The 17,561-nt window shown below is 43.6% G+C and overlaps 1 protein-coding gene across 5 annotated transcripts; it reads right to left on the reverse strand.

The window, feature by feature from the left end:
• Positions 1-1,621: 1,621 nt before the first annotated feature.
• BHLHB9 (basic helix-loop-helix family member b9) lies at positions 1,622-15,549 on the reverse strand. Of its 5 annotated transcripts, none has more exons than XM_035725799.1 (6): positions 15,468-15,549; positions 12,195-12,355; positions 9,962-10,007; positions 5,479-5,602; positions 5,035-5,107; positions 1,622-4,314 (listed from the first exon to the last, which is right to left on the reverse strand). In XM_035725799.1, exon 6 carries the CDS (start codon positions 4,018-4,020, stop codon positions 2,368-2,370), a length of 1,653 nt encoding a protein of 550 aa, XP_035581692.1. In that variant the 5' UTR covers positions 4,021-4,314; positions 5,035-5,107; positions 5,479-5,602; positions 9,962-10,007; positions 12,195-12,355; positions 15,468-15,549; the 3' UTR covers positions 1,622-2,367. The 5 variants fall into 5 exon arrangements, with proteins under 5 accessions (XP_035581692.1, XP_035581694.1, XP_035581695.1 ...); XM_035725801.1 differs by lacking the exon at positions 15,468-15,549 and adding an exon at positions 15,236-15,448 and having other exon boundaries at positions 5,525-5,602; XM_035725802.1 differs by lacking the exon at positions 15,468-15,549 and adding an exon at positions 15,236-15,448 and having other exon boundaries at positions 5,035-5,122; positions 5,525-5,602.
• Between the last annotated feature and the right edge of the window lie 2,012 nt (positions 15,550-17,561).

Consider the following 17,561-nt stretch of genomic DNA (forward strand, 5'->3'; position numbering starts at 1 on the left):
GATGTGGTACATATACAATGGATTATTTTACTCAGTCATACAAAAGAATGAAATCTTGCCAATCATGACATGGATGGACCTAGAGTATTTTGTCATGTGAAATAGGTCAGACAGAAAAAGTAAAATATTATATAGTTTTACTTATATGTGAAACCTAAAAAGCAAATGAACAAACAAAACAGAAACAGACTCATAGATACAGAGGATAATCTGGTGGTTGCCAGAGGGGAGGGGATAGGAAGGGAATTGGCAAAACAGGGGAAGGGGATTAAGTGGTACAAACTTCCCATTATAAAATAAGACACAAGGATACAATGCACAGCATAAAGAATATAGTTAATAATATGTAACAGCTTTATATGGTGACTGATGGTAGCTAGACTTAATCATGGTGATCATTTCGTAACATATATAAATGTTGAATCACTGTTATACACCTAAAACTAATATATCATTGTATGTCAACTATACTTAAATTAAAAAAAAAGAACTACAATGAGATATAGCTAAAATTATAAAGACCGACCATACAAAGTGTTAAAAAGCATGTGGAGAAATCAGAATTCTCACACACTGCTGCAGGAATGTAAAATAGTACTACCACTTTGGAAAATGTAAGTTAAACGTATACCTACCATATGATCTGGCCATTCCACTCCTATATATTTACCCAAGAGAAAAGCAAAGCACATGTCCACAGAAACAGTTGTATACAAATGCTCAGAGCAGCTTTATTTGTAATAGCCCAAATCTGGAAACAACCCAAATCTCCATCAACAGGTAAATGGATAATCTGTGATATAACCATATAGACTACTTGGAAATAAAAAAACAATGAACTATTGAAACACATAACATGGATGGGTCTCAAATACTTATGCTGAGTGAAAGAAGCCACACACCCTTGACCACCACCCCCAAATACATGCTGTATGGTTCCATTTATATAAAATTTCAGAAAATAAAAACAATTCTATATTGTCATAAAACAGATTAGTGGTTGCTTGGAGGCAGGGAGACATAGGGAAATGTGGGAGGGATTAAAAGGGGCATGAAGAAACTTTGGGGGTGGTGACGGATATGTTATGGATATGTTCAATATCTCAACTGTGGTGATAGTTTCACATATGTATACATATGTCAAAATGTATTAAATGATATACTTTAAAGATTTTTTTTTTTTAGTTTAGAGAGAGGGCACAAGCAGGGAGGGGCAGAGAGAGAAGGAGAGAGAATCTTAAGCAGGCTCCATGCTCAGTGCAGAGTCCAATGCTGGGCTCGATCTCACCAATCCTGAGATCATGACCTGAGCTGAAATCAAGAGCCAGATGCTTAACTCAGTGAGCCACCCCGGTGCCCCCAAATTGTATACTTTAAATATGTATGGATTAATGTATGTCGATTGTACCTCAATAAAGCTATTAAATAAAAATCTCGTGGTATATCTGCATAATACTAAGTTGGAAAGATAATTATAAAGATGAGGCAAGTTGCAGAATACTATACTCTTGTTTTTCCAAAAGAATAAATGTGTGCATATTTTTAAGAGGGATATGCAATGAAACATTAGGGCACTATGCACTAATTGTTAACACAGAAAAAACATTAAGTGATTCAAAAATATGTTATAGAAGCACATTTATTGATATGGAAAGATGCTCACAATGTACAGTCAGTGGGGAAAGAAGCAAGTTACAAACAGTATTTACAGTATGGTCTTGTTTTAGTTTCTTAGCTATTGAAAAATCTCAAAGCATATAACCTAATTATTTTCACACACTGAGACATTCTCTTCAGTTTACACCAGTGGCTATAATTCCTACCATGAATTATCTGATGAAGGCAGAATAAGGGAAAAACAGTAATTCCTCTTACATTAAACAGCCTACAGCAACTCCTGCCTTTACATGTTGAGTGCACACTCAGCAATGAATGTGTGTGCGTATGGATATATGTGAGTGCTGTTAGTTCTCTTTTTGTGTGCATATGCTTTATTTCTGCAACTAGATTACAAATTCAATATCTTCTTTTTTTTTGCCATTTGAAGCCACAAATAGATCTAAGCAAATACTAATGAATAAGTTTAGCCTACTTAAGATGAACTGATTCACTATCTTAAGTAAAATGTTAAAAAGGTGCCCATCTACACAAGATAAAAATCAACAGATGTTTTCAGCTTACAATGCAATATTCATTGGTATCTCAAAAATGGTCTAGCTCAAGCCTAGAGACTGTTGCAGGTCATGTCACATTACAGATGTGATTTATAACGTATACATTGTAATAATCAAAACATTATGCAAGGCTCTTTAGGAATACACAGCCTATTAGATTGTTCAAAGCATTCACTTTTATTTCTGGCTCATTTTACATTGTTTCAATAATTACTTTAACTTCACGGAAAATGGCCATCAGTGTATTGTAACTCATGTGATCAACAACTACAATTGAACCCTTTCTGATATGCTCCTTTATGTTAATAAATATGGCCACAGCACTAACGAGATTGGCTTTTGCCTCTTTCTGGTTAAAGATGAGTTTTAATGCTGCTAAGGCCTTTGTATTGATCATGTCTCTGGCTGAAGCTGGATTTTCAGACATATTCAAAAGTACTTTTAAAACAAGATTTCTGGTTTTACGATTTCCCAGGGATAGCAAGTGGAAAAGCTCTGAAAAGTAATTGGCAACAATGTGGTGATGGTTAGAATCAGCAGTCAGTTGCCCTAGTATCTTTAATCCAGATTGTTGTCCAGGTGAGTTCAAGGGGAAAGACATGGTTTCCTTACACATATGCTTAACGTGTAATTCAATCTTGCGTTGTCTTTCATCCCCAGAGGGAGGATTCAGAGTAATTACGGCCTTTTTTCTGATTTCAGAGGAAGGAAAACTGAGCAAGCTTTCAATAAGCGTCACTACACCCACCTCATTAATAAACTCTTGGGCAAAGGGATGAACATTAGTGATCCCCATTGCAATTTGAGCTATTTTATGAATGAGAGGATCAGTAGTTGACTTAAGTAAGGTAACAAGTTTTTCAAATTCCTCAGAATCCATGTAGCATTCCATTTTGCAAGGGCAAGCAAATGGCTTAATCCCATTCACTTCCCTGATCCTGATTTGGCGTCTAATCTCCTCTATAGTCTGGATGCAAGGGTCAGAACCAAATGGGTACTCAGGGACAGGCTGTGAATATGAAGTAGTGCTCCTAGAAGGGCATGTTGTTGCCACAGGCAAAGAATGGGTATTTTCCTCAGCTGAGGCCAGGACAATATATGAAGGAGGCTTTATCTCAAATGGGACTTGGGATCTAAATCCTAACACTGCTGGAGTTACAGCAGGGGCTTTGGGCCAGATAGTTACCTCAGACCAGTCCTTGGGCCTATTTTTTTCATTAATTTCATCCACAGGCTGGGGCCTAACTATCCTACTCACAGGTCTAGGATTAGGATCAAAACTAGTTTCATCTCCATCCCAAAACCAGTTCCCAATAACATTTTCTTCCTCCTCCTCCTCAGTCCCTGGCCTAGCTCTGCAGCCGGCCCCAGCCACAGGCTCTAACTTTTCAGCACAGGATGGGGGACCAATACCAGCTTTACCTTCATCCTTAGCACTGGAATGATTACTAGCCTCTTCTCCATTCCAAAACCAGGAACCAACATTGGCCTCTTCCCCAGCCCAAAACCAGGTATCAATACCAGCCTTATCTTTACATATGGACCTGGACTCAGCATTAGCCTCAGACACAGAAGACATCCCAGATACTCTAGTGGCCTCATCTTCAGCTTTGGGACTGAAATCTGCCAGGGCTCTTTCCTTTATCTCAGTAACAATCCTATTCTTAGACCTTGCTTTCATCACTGCTGCTGCATCAGCTTGAGACCCTGCCTTGGCTATTGCTTTGTCCTGGGTCTTGGCTACAGGTCTGACTATGGCAGTAGACTCCCTCTTTGCTTCAGCTTGTATACCAGCCCTTTTTTGAGTTTTGGCTTTGTTTCTACTCTCATTCTTAGCCCCAGTCATGGTTGAAGACCAGTTATATAGATAGCCCTATACAATCTTGGCCCTGGTTCTCAATGTGTCCCAGGCCAATGTCTTAACACTCTTTCACTGGGTCAGACATAAACTTTATAGCAAGAGTTAGTCATCAGCTCATCAGTCACACAGTCCTCTTTCCAAACTCACAGCCTCTGTCAATGATACAGAGAGAAGACAGAGGCAATCAGCCTGAGTGAAGATGATGGTTCCTGAGTTCAGACCTGTTGAAGGTGATGACCTGCCACTCCAAGGCCACTATAGCCACCACTGGAGATGGACCTGAGGTCGAAGAAGAAAACGAGCTTTAAGTCTCTTCCAACTGTGCTTCTCCATGCAGACAGCCACACAAGACATGAGAATAGAGATGGATTGTGTGGTAGAAGTGGAATACTAGAAAACTCTGTTACCTCATTTTATCCCTTCCACACTCCCACTAATGCCCAACAATGTACTGCCCAGGCACTAACACACTCTTTTCTCTGTATCACATAGGAGCAGGGATGATGGAAAAGCTTGCTGAAAGGTAGAAAGGCTAAGAAACATCCAGGTCTATCAAGGTAGGCCTCACAGCAACCTATACTCATCTAGTGCAATTTTCTCCCCCTTCCTTACTTTCAGGAATGGTAAGTCCTACAGCCAATATACAGGCAGACCTATGGACAAAATACAGGAGGGTTGGAATTTTCAGTATTTGGTAGACAGACATGTGCTCTGAATTCTAAACTCAATACATGCCTTTCCAAATCTAGAATTTTGGTTATATGATGTTTCTGGCCTCCTTGGTCCTCATGGCTTCTCACCCCATTTCCTGGGTATCTATCAATTACCCTCTAGGCACAAACCTGGCTTAACTTATCCCCATTTCCTATACACAAATGTGAGGACAGAAGTGTCTGGAAAGTTGGAAGACAATGGCTCCAAGATATGAGCTTGTCTCACCTACTTGCCAGTAGCCCATTTCCATCCCCAGTCAATAGGGGTGCTCATGCTCACACTCACCTTGGACCCAAATGAATAGTTTTCGTCCTCTTGCTTAATTCAAAGTGAACTATCTACAGAGTTCTACAGGAACCTACAAAGAAACAAACTTAAGAATAAATAAAAAGGCAAAAGAGAGAAAACAGAAGAGACTGACTTAGCCCAACATCCATCACAAATGTTATAACACATACTTTTGTTTATTTGAGGCCATGTTAAATGTCTCCCACCTGTCTGATCCTACCAGATTATTTTGCATCCATTCCCCCAAGACCTGCAGCTTGTCTAATTATACTTCCTCCTAATTTTTAATTCTGTCATTTTCCCAGCAGAGGCCACACCTCTTTCCCTGAACAAAATATGAGATGGGAGAGTGGATAGTGGAATGCAGGCAACTGTATTTAGAAAGCACTCAGTAAAGATAATAGTGACTATTAGTTCAATACCATTTTTGCATGCCCCTACCGTTTCCCCATGCATACACAGACGCCACCTATGCCAGCCAGCCTACACAGCAGGGGTCCTCAGGAACTTCTATCCTTCCCACCAAAGAACAGTCAACAGTCGGTAGCTGGAGAAGAGTCACGACCTGCAAAAAGGAGGAGGAGCATTCAGCAAAACACCAAGAGAATATACAGACAATGGCAGCAAAATACCAGGTTAATAGACAGTTACCCAGAATTCAGGTCCTAACACCACCTTCTGAAGAATCAGGAAGTAAGTATAAACGTCATAGGGTTTAAATTGACCCTTCAGAAAACATTCCCCTCTATTCTGACCCACCATTCCCACACCTCAACATATTAAAGTGGGCTGCGATGTTGAGAAAAAGGATCCTGAAGGAGAAAGGTGGATTAATGCCACACTATTTCTTCACACAGACCCTTCCTGTGAAAGGTGATCTACTCCTCACTCTGTCATTTCCTTACATTTATTTGGGTGCAAGATATAAATATGGAAGGCAATATCATGAGGTGGATAAACACTTCATTTTGATGTCTTCATAATCTACCCACTCAACTGCCGTTTTGTTAAATGCGCCAGATCTACCACACAGAAAGACTTTGGCATCAACCAGGCGCCTGTGGGAAGGGACAGGCCCCTTTCCAGAATCAGGGCCCGGAGTAGCCGACGCCACCGGCCACCCGCTCCCGCCAGATGGGCACAGAGCTCGGACGCCATCCCGCCCCGGCGGCCTCCCTGGGCGCCCCCCACCCCAGCTCCGGCTCCGCCATTTCTTCCGCAGCAGCCTCCCCCCACAGCTCTCTCCCGGCACAGGCACCGTCGACGGCGGGTCGCGGGCGCCTGGAAAGCTGGCCGCGGAGTGGCGGGAGCAGTTCGCCTCCAGAGGATCCGAGGGAGCCTCTCCGGCCAGCCCCGGTGGCCGGGGCCCGGCCCGCGCCAGTCGCCGCCTCTCCTCGCCAGGGGTCCCGCGGCGCTGCGCACCTCTCTCAGGGAGGTCGCCTCCTCCTGGCCAGGCTGCCAGGGTCTGGGGTCCGGGAAGGCTGTGGAAGCCGGGCGACAGTGGGGGTCCCCCCGCCTCCCCCCAACGACACCCCCACTTGCCTTCACAGGCTCAAGGTGCAGGTCGTTGGCCTCCCCCCTCCTCTCGGAGCTCCTCACTCGGATTCCCACCGCCTTGCGTGCGGCCAGAATCGCAAAGAGGCGTCCCGCCCCCCGCGCCGCTGCACCAAACTGGGCAGGGGCTGCGCAGGATGCGGCACGAAACGCTCGCGGCGAGGGTGTCGGGAAGGGGGGCGGAGGGATACGACACGAATGGGCTCGACGCCCCCTCCCCGGCCCACCCTAGTTCCGACCCAAAGGGGGCGGGGCCGGGAGGAGCCCCAGCCTAAGGGGCGGGCTCACAGCAGCGCGCCTCTGCAGACCTCCGCGGCGACCACCCCCTCATTGCTGGCCCTGCAATCTATGGGACCCGGGGAGGGTTGGCGGTGGGGGCTAGGATCCAGGGGTCGGGGGCGGCGGGGCGGGGAAGGTGCGCTGCCCGCAGCAGCGGATGGATATCAGCCGCCCCTCGGTGTGTGAGAGCCCCCAGACTGCTCAGTGTCTGTCCACTTCCCTCTCCCCCATTCTGTCCACCATCCTAACGGGAGGCCGGTGGGCCAGGGCCTGTCAGGACAGCAGGCTGCGAGGCGAAAGGCGACCTAGGGCCAGACTGCCCCGGAGGTTCTGAGGTGGGTGGCCGTCCCACGTTCTTCCTTCATTGCTTCGCGAGGCCACTGAAGGGAGGAAGATGGGAGGGGGGCCCCCACGGAGGCCTCACCACTGCGCCTTTTCTAAAGGAAGGCAGATCTACACCTCTACCCCGAGAAAACCAACCACTGCTCTGCCTCCATTCTTTCTGCCACACTGCTGTTTTCCCCCCACTCAAACTGGCAACATGCTTTTGCCATTTCGCAGTCCCCACAGTTGCCCAAAGAGGGCCTTTTTTCGCCAGGCACGACCCGCACTGGGTCCTAGCATACTTCCTGTCTGTTGCCCCCATGGCCAGGGGTCAGGCTTGTCCTGGCTCTTCTTCAACTGACCTATCAAGTCTTCTCTTGCAGTCACATCCAAGCTCTCATGATCTTTGGCCGTGTGGAAATGTGGCAGGGAGTAGAACTAGTTTGGATCTCAGCCACTTGCCATATACACTTGTCTAGTTTATCCATTACAGCTGTTAACATATTAAGCATACTTATTTTAAATTCCCTGATACTTCAAAAATCTGCATTATATCTGAGTCTGGTTCTGAGGCTTGCTTTGTATCCTCAAACCGTGCTTTTTCTTTCCTTTTAGCACGCCTTTTAATTTTGTGTTGAAAGCTGGATATGATGCATTAGGTGATAGGACCTGAGGTGAAGAGACCTTTGGTGAGAAGTTTTAAGTTAAGCTGGTTAGCAGTTGGGCTGTGGGTAATGTTTGCTGTAGCTGTAAGTGCTATGGTCTTCAAATTCCTCTAGTGTCCTTATTTTATCCTCCCTCCAAACTTCGGGCTTCCCTAATCACTCCTTGCAGAATCTACTTTTTGCAACTCTTTTAGCTACACTCCACTGTTATGACACTGGAAGTTTGTTAGCAATGTGATAATGTGTGGAGGAGAGCAAGTGTTCTATAATCTTATGATTAAATTCCAGTGTTTTGTAGGCCTGTGTCCCTAGGCTATGACCTTCACAAGTGTTTCTTAGCTTCTTTCTCTTCCTTATGTGACAATGGAAGGCTAGAGTGGGCTGGATAGGAGGAATGCCTTTTCCTCAGCTGGGATAAAGCTCAGGGGAAGGCTTTTTCACTGGAGAGTAGGTTTTATCCCGGAGATGGTTCTTGATGTATTCACGAGAGTGTATTTTCCCCTTCCAGAACCATGAGGGGACCTTTCTGGGATGTTCACTTGTGAGAACCTGCTGGACTTCCTAGAGGTAAAGCCCACTAAACCTCGAAGCCTGCAGGTCCCCATGGGGTTTCCCACTCTCAAACTAGTCCACATTCAGTCTCTAGCAATTTGTCAAAATTACCCCCATTTAAGTGTTCTCACATGTTTATGTTTCTAGCAGTTTCTGCTCTATGTAAGGAGAGATAGGTTGTGCCTCTCCAGATTTGTCTTTTCTCCAGACTTTGGGGTGATTATTTGCCCTGTAACCTCAGTTCTTTGATGGGTCTAAGATAAGTCATTGATTCTCAGTTTGTTCAGCTTTTTTTTTCTGTTTGGAAATACAGGAGCAATGACTTCCAAGCTCTTTACATGTCCTAACTGAACCTGGAAGTCTGGCGTATGGATTTTAATGGGGTAGCGCAAGACCAGTGAACATAGCATTTGTCCTCTTCCTTTCAGCTGTGTATTAGATCTGGGAATAAAGTTGTCCTTCAAAACTGAGCTGTTCCATAAATATTGGCTCTTTTCCCTCCTGGGTATAGAATATTTATATGGCTCCCTATATCTGGCATCTCAGCCCCTAAGTTCATAACCTGGAGTGCAGATTAGAGTTTAGACTTCCAGAACCAAAGTCCTTGGTGGTGAGGTCTGAGCAACTGTGACTTAACTCTGGGAGGAAAGAAGTCACCTCTGTCACCACCACTACCACCAGGAGGCAGTGCACTGTACTACTAAGTGCTTGCTTAGACTAGAATGGCCAGTTTCTGAGTCCTCGAAGCCCTTTTTTAAAGAGGCTGGATGGTAGAGAAAGGTCTCTCTCCTCTGGGCTCAACTCTGGAACCTGGCCAGACTTCAGAGCCAGGCAATCCAAAACCTGAATAGAGACTTTACCATTTACTATTTGTGTCACTTTGGAAAAGGTACTTAATGTTTTTATGAGGCTGTTTATAACTATTTCACAGGATTCTGGTGCACACTAAATTAGGAAGTATCTGATATTCTGAAATACCTGCATGTATCAGGTCTTTCTAGTTCCTTTTTGAACTTGTGATCTAGTCATATTATGAGGTGGGCTGGGGAAAGTAGGAAAGAATAGATGAGAACTCCATGGTGGCTTTTAGTGGTCATAATTGATAAGATATTGCCACTGAGCTCTTTGTCACTGTAACCTCAGTACTTGGCATAGTGCATTGCTTACCTAGCCCCTTACTAAAAGAATGTCATTTTTGCATAAGTATGCCTCCCTCCTCCTTGTAGTCATGTAGCACAGGGAGGCTGATCCCAGTTCCAGGGGTGAGTTGGCTTGCTCTAGGGGCAATCCATCCTCTTGTTACCTTCTGGTTCAGGAAGGGGTGGTGATATAACTCTACTCAATGAGGCATTAGGAGGAGATTGCAGAAGGACTTCTGAGGAAAGTGCCCTCACTCATAAGAAAAGGCCATCAGGAAAGCTTGTCTCCTTTTCTTCCTCAGGAAATTGCTTGACACCTGCAACTGTTGAGATATCAAGCCTCTAGCTTTAGGACAGAAGTTGATATTGTGAATAGCAGAAGAAAGCGATGGAAAAAAGTGGCGTCCTTACCTGAATCAAACAACCATCACGGCTGCTCTGCCTCAGTACTTCCAATCTGTGGATAATAATTTCTCTATTAGGGTTGTTTTAGTTGAGTTCCTTGTCATATGAAAATAGAACAATCCTAAATCATATGTACGCTTAGGCACAAAACAACTCTTCAATGAGCAATAGGTCCTGACTTTTGTCTGTCAGTGAGTACCTACGTCTTAAAACCAGTGTCAGAAACTCATGTTTCCACGTGAAAGGAAAACTGTAGATTCTGAACACCTTGCCTAATGATCGCTAGAGGTCTGACAACTGTGACTGGCTTCTGTTCTATATTGAAAAGGAAAGCTTCAGGCAGAAAACCCAAGCCTTTACTTATCTAAGGGGCTCAGAAGTACATTAAGTGCTTGAGCTCAGTTAGTTTTAGTTCAGAGTCACTGTGTGAAAATGCACCCTTGTGAAATATCCACAGTGTAGACATTAGAGATTATCTGCTTTCAATTCAGGGGACTGTACTGAGGTCAAAAAAGATAAATTCATAGTGTCAATAGTCAGAAAAATTTGGTTAACTTTCCCCAGGTGCACTGCACTAAGCAATACAGGTATAAGGAGAGGTGAATATTTGGGATTTATCAAGAGCTGAGATTTTGCCAGGGCAGTGAAGCCGGGAACTAGAGGATGAGGTAGGAGAGTAGTAAAAATGACGGACCATGATGGACCATTAAATTGAGAAGGAAGGAAAAGCTGGAGTAGGCTGATAGACAGAAAGAAGGAGCTAGGGAACAAGAGGTCTAATAATACTCTGACTTACGTTTCTTAATGATGAATAAAGTCTTTTGCTACAGGCTACAAGAAACAAAATCTGATGATGAAGTTAGTGACGGGGATGATGGCAGCTTTTAGTGATAATTAGCACTACAGAGATATTGATGTAGCATAATGGTAACACATACCAGCTCTAGATTCCAACCACTAAGGTTTGAATCTCAGCACCTCTGCTAACCAATTCAGTGAGCTTGGGTAAGTCACTTAACCAGTCTGTGTCTCAGCTTCCTCATTTGTAGAATGGAGGCAACAACAGCACCTACTCCATAAGTTCGTTTTGAAGATTAAATAAGTTAATACATTTAGAACCCTTAGAAGAGTATCTGGCTCATATAAAGCACCCAATAAATCTTAATACTAATAATTACTACTGCAAGTAGTAAAAGGCTCAAGCACTGTGGTCAGACAGACTCGGGTTTGATTCAGACTTCTAGAGTCCAAATTTCTTCTTCTACTTGTCCTTCTACACTAGTTCTATCTTGCTCAAAAAAAAAAAAAAAGACTTCAGTCCATGATATAAAGAAACAAATGCTAAAAGAGGGCCAAATAAAATACTGTAGAAGTACAAAGGATGGAGGAATTACTTCCTACCAACGTGCAAAGAGTAAAGGGTGAAGGGATCAGAAAGACTTCAAACCCTAGCATTTGAGACTGAGCCTAAAAGGATGATTATGTTTCTCATAGGCACAGAAAGGGTTGCAAGAGCATTGAAGACTGAGGGAACAGTGTGGGGAAAGGCATAGAAGTAGTAAAGCACGAAGTGTAGTTGGGTTGGGCAAAAGCAGATAGTCCAATGTGGCTTGAGTGCAGGCAAAGTGGAGAAGGGCTTGGACTAGGGTGAGGTATCTGACAGTGAGTGCCTCTTTAAAATGTGTCCTTATCTCATTCTAGTCCTGGCTCTGACTTGGAAGAATGTGTTGGGAGATGGAGATAGCAAGGTGGAATTGTATGGAAGGGTGCAGGGCCTTGAAACTTTCCATAGAGAACCTGGTAATATTTCATAGATGAGATTCCATTGAAGGTTGCTCTTTTAAAACTAGGGGCAAAGTAGAGGGTCAGTGAGTGATAATAGTCCAGCTGTATTGTAAAAAGATACCTTTCTTTCATTCATGACTGGACTGATGACAAATCTGCTCTAATTTTATCCCCAGGCAGCAACATTTTAAGTCAAGTAACATCTGAATGGGCCCTGACATTTATTACTTGAGATAGCCCATAGTATTTATCCAGAAAAGGTGCAGAAACAAAAGGGCCATATGAGTGATGAGGTTTCTACTTCAACTACACCCCAGGAAAAAACTGATGGATGATCCTGGCCCCTACAAGTCATACCCAAGGAGTGATCAGAACAGAGATAATCATTTTCATACTTGGGGATACACACACACACACACACACACACACACACACACACACACCCCACACTTACCCTGCCCTTTGGCTGAGATTGAAAAAATCCACAGGTGTTAATTGGCTAAGTATCTGCTTCAGGTTGCACGTGGGACTTAGAGGTATCCAGCCAGGCCACAATGTGAAGTTCCCCAAATATAAACGCAGTACTCCCAACAGGAATTCTAGGTGGAGGGAGCTCTAATGAGAAAAAATATATAGAAATTATAGAGAACTTTAAAAATAATTTAAATTGCAGGTGCTTGCCACAAAAACACATGCTATTTTTTTCACCCATAATATACTGGTGGCCTCTGCCTCCCACATTTTAACTTGTTTATGTATGATACATAGGATCAGCGACAGATATTAATCTAGGGATGGCTGCTAAAAAATAGGAACGTGTGATACCATTGTTCTGACATCAGTTCTTTGACACCAACTACCTGGACTTAGCATCAGACTCCACAGGTTTAAGGGTGCAGTCCTCAATCCCCAACAATACTGCCCCATTTCAGATCAGATGCCAATTACAAGTCACGGGGGCCGCTCATACTTCTGAGTGATCAGTTATAAATTCAGGGTTTCCCATGACCTCCTCAGGCTTGATAATTTACCAGAACAACTCACAGAACTCTCTAAAAGTTCTATACTCAGAATTAAGAGTTTTATTATAAAGGATACACATAGAATAAGATCTGGAAGGGTCTTAGACACACAGCTCCCAAGCCCTCTTCCCATGGATTCATGCCACATCAACCTCCCTGGATATCAGTGTTTTTACCAATCAGGAAGCCCCACAGAGCCCTGAGTTTTCATTCAATATAGACATTATCCATTAAATCCTTGGCCACATGACTGAACCCAAAATCTGGCCCTCCTCCCCTCTCTGAGAATCCCAGCTCACCTGAAGTTCCCACTCTAGTCACATGTTGGTCCCACTGGTGACCAGCCCACATCCTGAACCTATCTAGGGGCCCACCAAAGTCACTTTATTAGCACAACAAATACATTCCTATCACTCAAGAAATTTGTAGGTGTTTTGAAGCTCTGTGCCAGGAACCAGGAACAAAGGTTAAATATATTCTTTCTTAGGGGCACCTGGGTGGCTCAGTCGGTTAAGTGTCTGCCTTCAGCTCAGGTCATGGTCGAAGGGTCCTAGGATCGAGCCCCACATTGGGCTCCCTGCTTGGCGGGGAGTCTGCTTCTGCCTCTTCCCTCTGCCTCTCCTCTCTGCTCGTGTTATCACTTGCTTTCTCCCTCTCTCAAATAAATAAATAAAATATATATATATATACATATATATACACATATATATATATACATATACATATATATATATATAGGAAAGACTATAACCTGAACATTGGACCCAGTACTTATATTACCAGAATTCTGGAAAGTGGGGGAAAGAGGATAATAACAAAGCAGGCAAGAAGCAAGAGAGGAGGAGGTCGTCCTAGGCCTCAATCTCTGCTCAGTCCTAGCTTTTAAATGTAAACAGGAGGGCCTGAAGTATTATTATGGCATGGTTTCAACTCTATACTGAGTATAAAAATAAGGATATGAGAGGGTTTGGGAAAACTCATTACTTCCTGGCGACACCTTCCTAAATTGCATTGGTATCCAGTGGATGCATGGGAGGGAGGGCATTCAGTTAGAAAGATGTCAAGGATTTACCAAGGGCTGGTACCCAGGATGAGACCAAAGGAACAAGCCCTAAGAAATGAGCAGAGAACAAATCACAAGGAAAAGAACAAAGCATCTACAGAGGGAAACATGTGAGACCGTCCATAAAATAGTTTCTGTCAGTGGTTCCCAGAAAGAACCTCCTCTGAGGCCCAGGACAGCAGGAGGAAGGAGCCTCAGATTGAATAGCAACTTTTGTGCTCCTAGATGGGAAGGAGCTGCTGCCTGGGGCTAAGATCCAAGGATCCTATTGGGAGTTGAAGAACTTGGTGATATCCCAATGAGAAATTCCATGTGAAGGGCCTGAAACTTCTAGGTTCCCTCCTCCTGAGTCTGTCCCCCACCCCTTCCCTAGAGTTTCTCAGATTGGGGTTCATTCTACTCTTGGATCTTTTGGAAGCTGGAACTTTGCAGTATAAGACAGATGTAACGCTGCCTCTTTCCCCCCATCCTCCCCCAATTTTGATCTGGTCTCAGCCATCCCCAGTGTCTGGAAGACTTTATATATAGACAGTAGAGAGTGAGCGCCAACTATGTGAGAGGAAGGAAGTGTAGCTCATAGTTCCCATTGTTGAGGAAAATTTTTTTCTCTACCTTTCAAGATTCTTCTAGCTGGAGTAGGAGTTAAATTGACGAGACAGATTAACAGGAGAAAATAAAATTTAACCTCATACATACAGGGAACCCACACAGCCATGAGATTCCAAAGACAGTCAGGCAAAATGAGTCAACTTGTTATACCTAACTAAGAAAAAGTGTAGCGATTTGGGACTTCAAAGGGAAGGAAAGCAATTCAAAAGAGGAAAGAATGAATGTTTGGCAAACAGATGTTAGTGGGGCCATACAGATACAATGGGACATAGAAAGGAATTTTAACAGATACTTTGCTAAATTCCTCCCTGTCAACCACCCCTAGTTCATATCATACTGTAGTTATCTATGGTGGTAGCTCTCTTCCTGGAGTAGGTTCTCAACCTAAATTATTTTTAGGCAGTTAGGGAGGTCAAAGTTTCCTCCTGAGTTTTTTGGGCCTCATTTATTTTCAGCTCCAAATAATCTGCATGCCAAAATGGCACATTTTGAGGCAGCGTGCCCTAGGCCCCTAAACCATTCTCACAACCGCTTTCCAGATCCAGTGCCTCAGGAGTTCAGGGATTGTCACTTCACCATTTCCTCTCTTTAGGCTCCCCTGACGCCAACTCCCTCCGTGTGTCCCCCTCCCACACCCACAAACAGAATCACTCAGAGCGGGGCGGGGAGGCTGGGAGTGGGGGAGGGGTGTTCAGAAGGCAGGAGAGAGCAGAGAGCAGGAGAGTCCGAGGCACTCCCTGCACCCGCACCTAGTCTCAGCCACCACCTCCCACCGATGCCATTTCCCGGCCCCGCACCCACCTCCTCCAACAGCAACCGCTGCTTCTCTCACGTCTTCCTCCCGCAGGATGACTTCCTGCCTCTTGAGCTCCTGGGCAAAAGACTGACCCCGGCTAAGACTCTGGCAACAGGCCGAGGGGCTGTGCCCTCTACCAACAAACGCTGTAATTCTGATCGCCCAAGAAATTCGTTTCCAGGTTAGTGCAGCATGGAGAGACACCCACCCACCCACCCACCCACCACAACGTCCTACCACTCCTCCCACGGCAGTCTGTCACTCGTCAAGTGTACGTCCTTCCTGCCCCTTTTCCGTGCTGCACACCTCTGTGTTTGCCCAAGTGAGAGCGTGGTCACGTGAGCCACCACCAGCCTCACGTGACCGCGCAGTCAGCTTGCCTGCCGCAGCCCTGCCGCACGGATGGTACAATCTTCTGTCCCTGAGGTTGAGACGCTTGCTAGAAGAATCTGAAGCTCCTGTCCTGGTGAAGATAGAGCTGAAGGAAAGCTGGATATGGAGCCAGAGCTTCCAGCCCTCGTGCTAGACCTGGGCCTTGCTCTGTTAGGACACGGGGCTGGTGAGGAATACTCGATGAGGAGTTTGGAGACGAACTGATTTTTATTATTCTGTATGATACTCGGGCGACATATTAAAACACACACACACACACACACACACACACACACGAGTCTACCTTGAAAAATATTGATGAGCAAAACAAGCATTCAAACTCCAGTGTCCACTACCAGGACGATCCCTGTTAATGCTTGTGGTTTGTGAAGGCAGGCAAAACTGCCACTTTGCCCTATTTCCATAAACCTTGCATACCAGAGTCGGGTGGAAAAAAAAACATATTGCACAGTCGGAAAATTTATACCAAACTTGGCTAAGGACAGCATGGGTTACTGGATATTATTCTAGTGCAGTGTTGGGCTTCACTTTGTATTGAGTAAGTTTTCAACACAGAAGCTGATTTTAATTTGTAGATATTTTGTCTAACAGATATGGAAAGGATTTATGTTCAGTGGACAGATAACATCAATGGTTACAATGGACTGTCCTTAAAATATTAACTAGTTTTGTATTTAACCCAGAAATTACATCCTAACATTTATTAATTTTCTGTGTAAGAAATTTAATATACATATATTTTGTTATTATATTGTGTATGTATACATATCTCCTTCAACCATTTTTCATATTCTTAGCAGTTCGTGTTGAAAAAAAATCTTTCACCTAATTTCTAAATTACGTTATAATTTTACCTTTTCAAAAATTAGCATCCTCAGACAAAACAGAAATACCATTTTCACCATGTTTAAAAATAATAAAATGTTTCCCATAAGTCTGGATTCTCTCTCCAAACCAACTCTATTCCTGACTTCTGCAATTCTTCTGTCTGAAGGTATGATATAATCTATTTACTTATTATTGCAGAAAATACACATAACCTAAAACTTAAATCATGTTAACCATTTTAAAGTATACAATTGAGTGGCATTAAGCAGTCACAATGCTGTGCAATCTTCACCACTCTAAAGGGAAACATTCCTTTTCAACTTTTCTAAATGTTTTTATCTCTAAACATTTAACACATAGCTCAATTTTTTATGTAACTGTATCTTTTCCAATATGTCCACCTATAACTTGATGCACTAGACATAAGCATATTAAAAGAAAAAAAAATCTTAGTAATTTTTGAATAGCCCCAATGCTTGTCTCTGAAAAATTTTTAATATGCTGTATTTTATTCCAGACTATAGTGTATGAAATTTCTTAGGCATATTGAAATTACATAGAAATTGTGTCAATTTACACACAATATTTTTTAAAATGGAATCTAATTTTCCATAGATATCACATTCTTCTGTTTCACTGGACATAAAACCATCAGTGTCATTTCATGTCAGTAAATAGAAAAAGCTGCATATTTCCTTACTACTTTCCTTGGATTAGGATCATCACAAAGGAAATCTTATTCCTGACTCCATTTAATTTGTGTGCTATTGTACTCCTTCACTCTTCAGGTGGTACTGAAGCAACAACAGTACTAATTGTAAAATGTGCAGATTTGGCTGACTTGGCTTTTCAAGCAGGCCTCATTCCAGCTGCACCCCTCACTAAATTTTGCCTTACCTCTTCCAGGCAGACAGGGTACATCCATGCTGCTGAGACAGGTTTTCTAATCACACTTTTCTTCACACCAGCACAGCTCAATTCTAAGAATGACCTAATGGTCTGTCTTCTCCTACACTTTAGTGACCAGTTTTAAGTGGGTCCTTCTTTGCTGAAGCATTTCTCAAATACCACAGGCCTGCAGAAATCCCTTCTTAAACTCCATGAATGGGA

Source organism: Zalophus californianus, chromosome X (genome assembly GCF_009762305.2).
Source record: "Zalophus californianus isolate mZalCal1 chromosome X, mZalCal1.pri.v2, whole genome shotgun sequence".
NCBI lineage: Eukaryota > Metazoa > Chordata > Mammalia > Carnivora > Otariidae > Zalophus > Zalophus californianus.

Bases quoted from the DNA above. Each gene is read 5' to 3' on its own strand.
- BHLHB9 (XM_035725799.1), bottom strand. From the start codon at position 4,020: ATGACTGGGGCTAAGAATGAGAGTAGAAACAAAGCCAAAACTCAAAAA.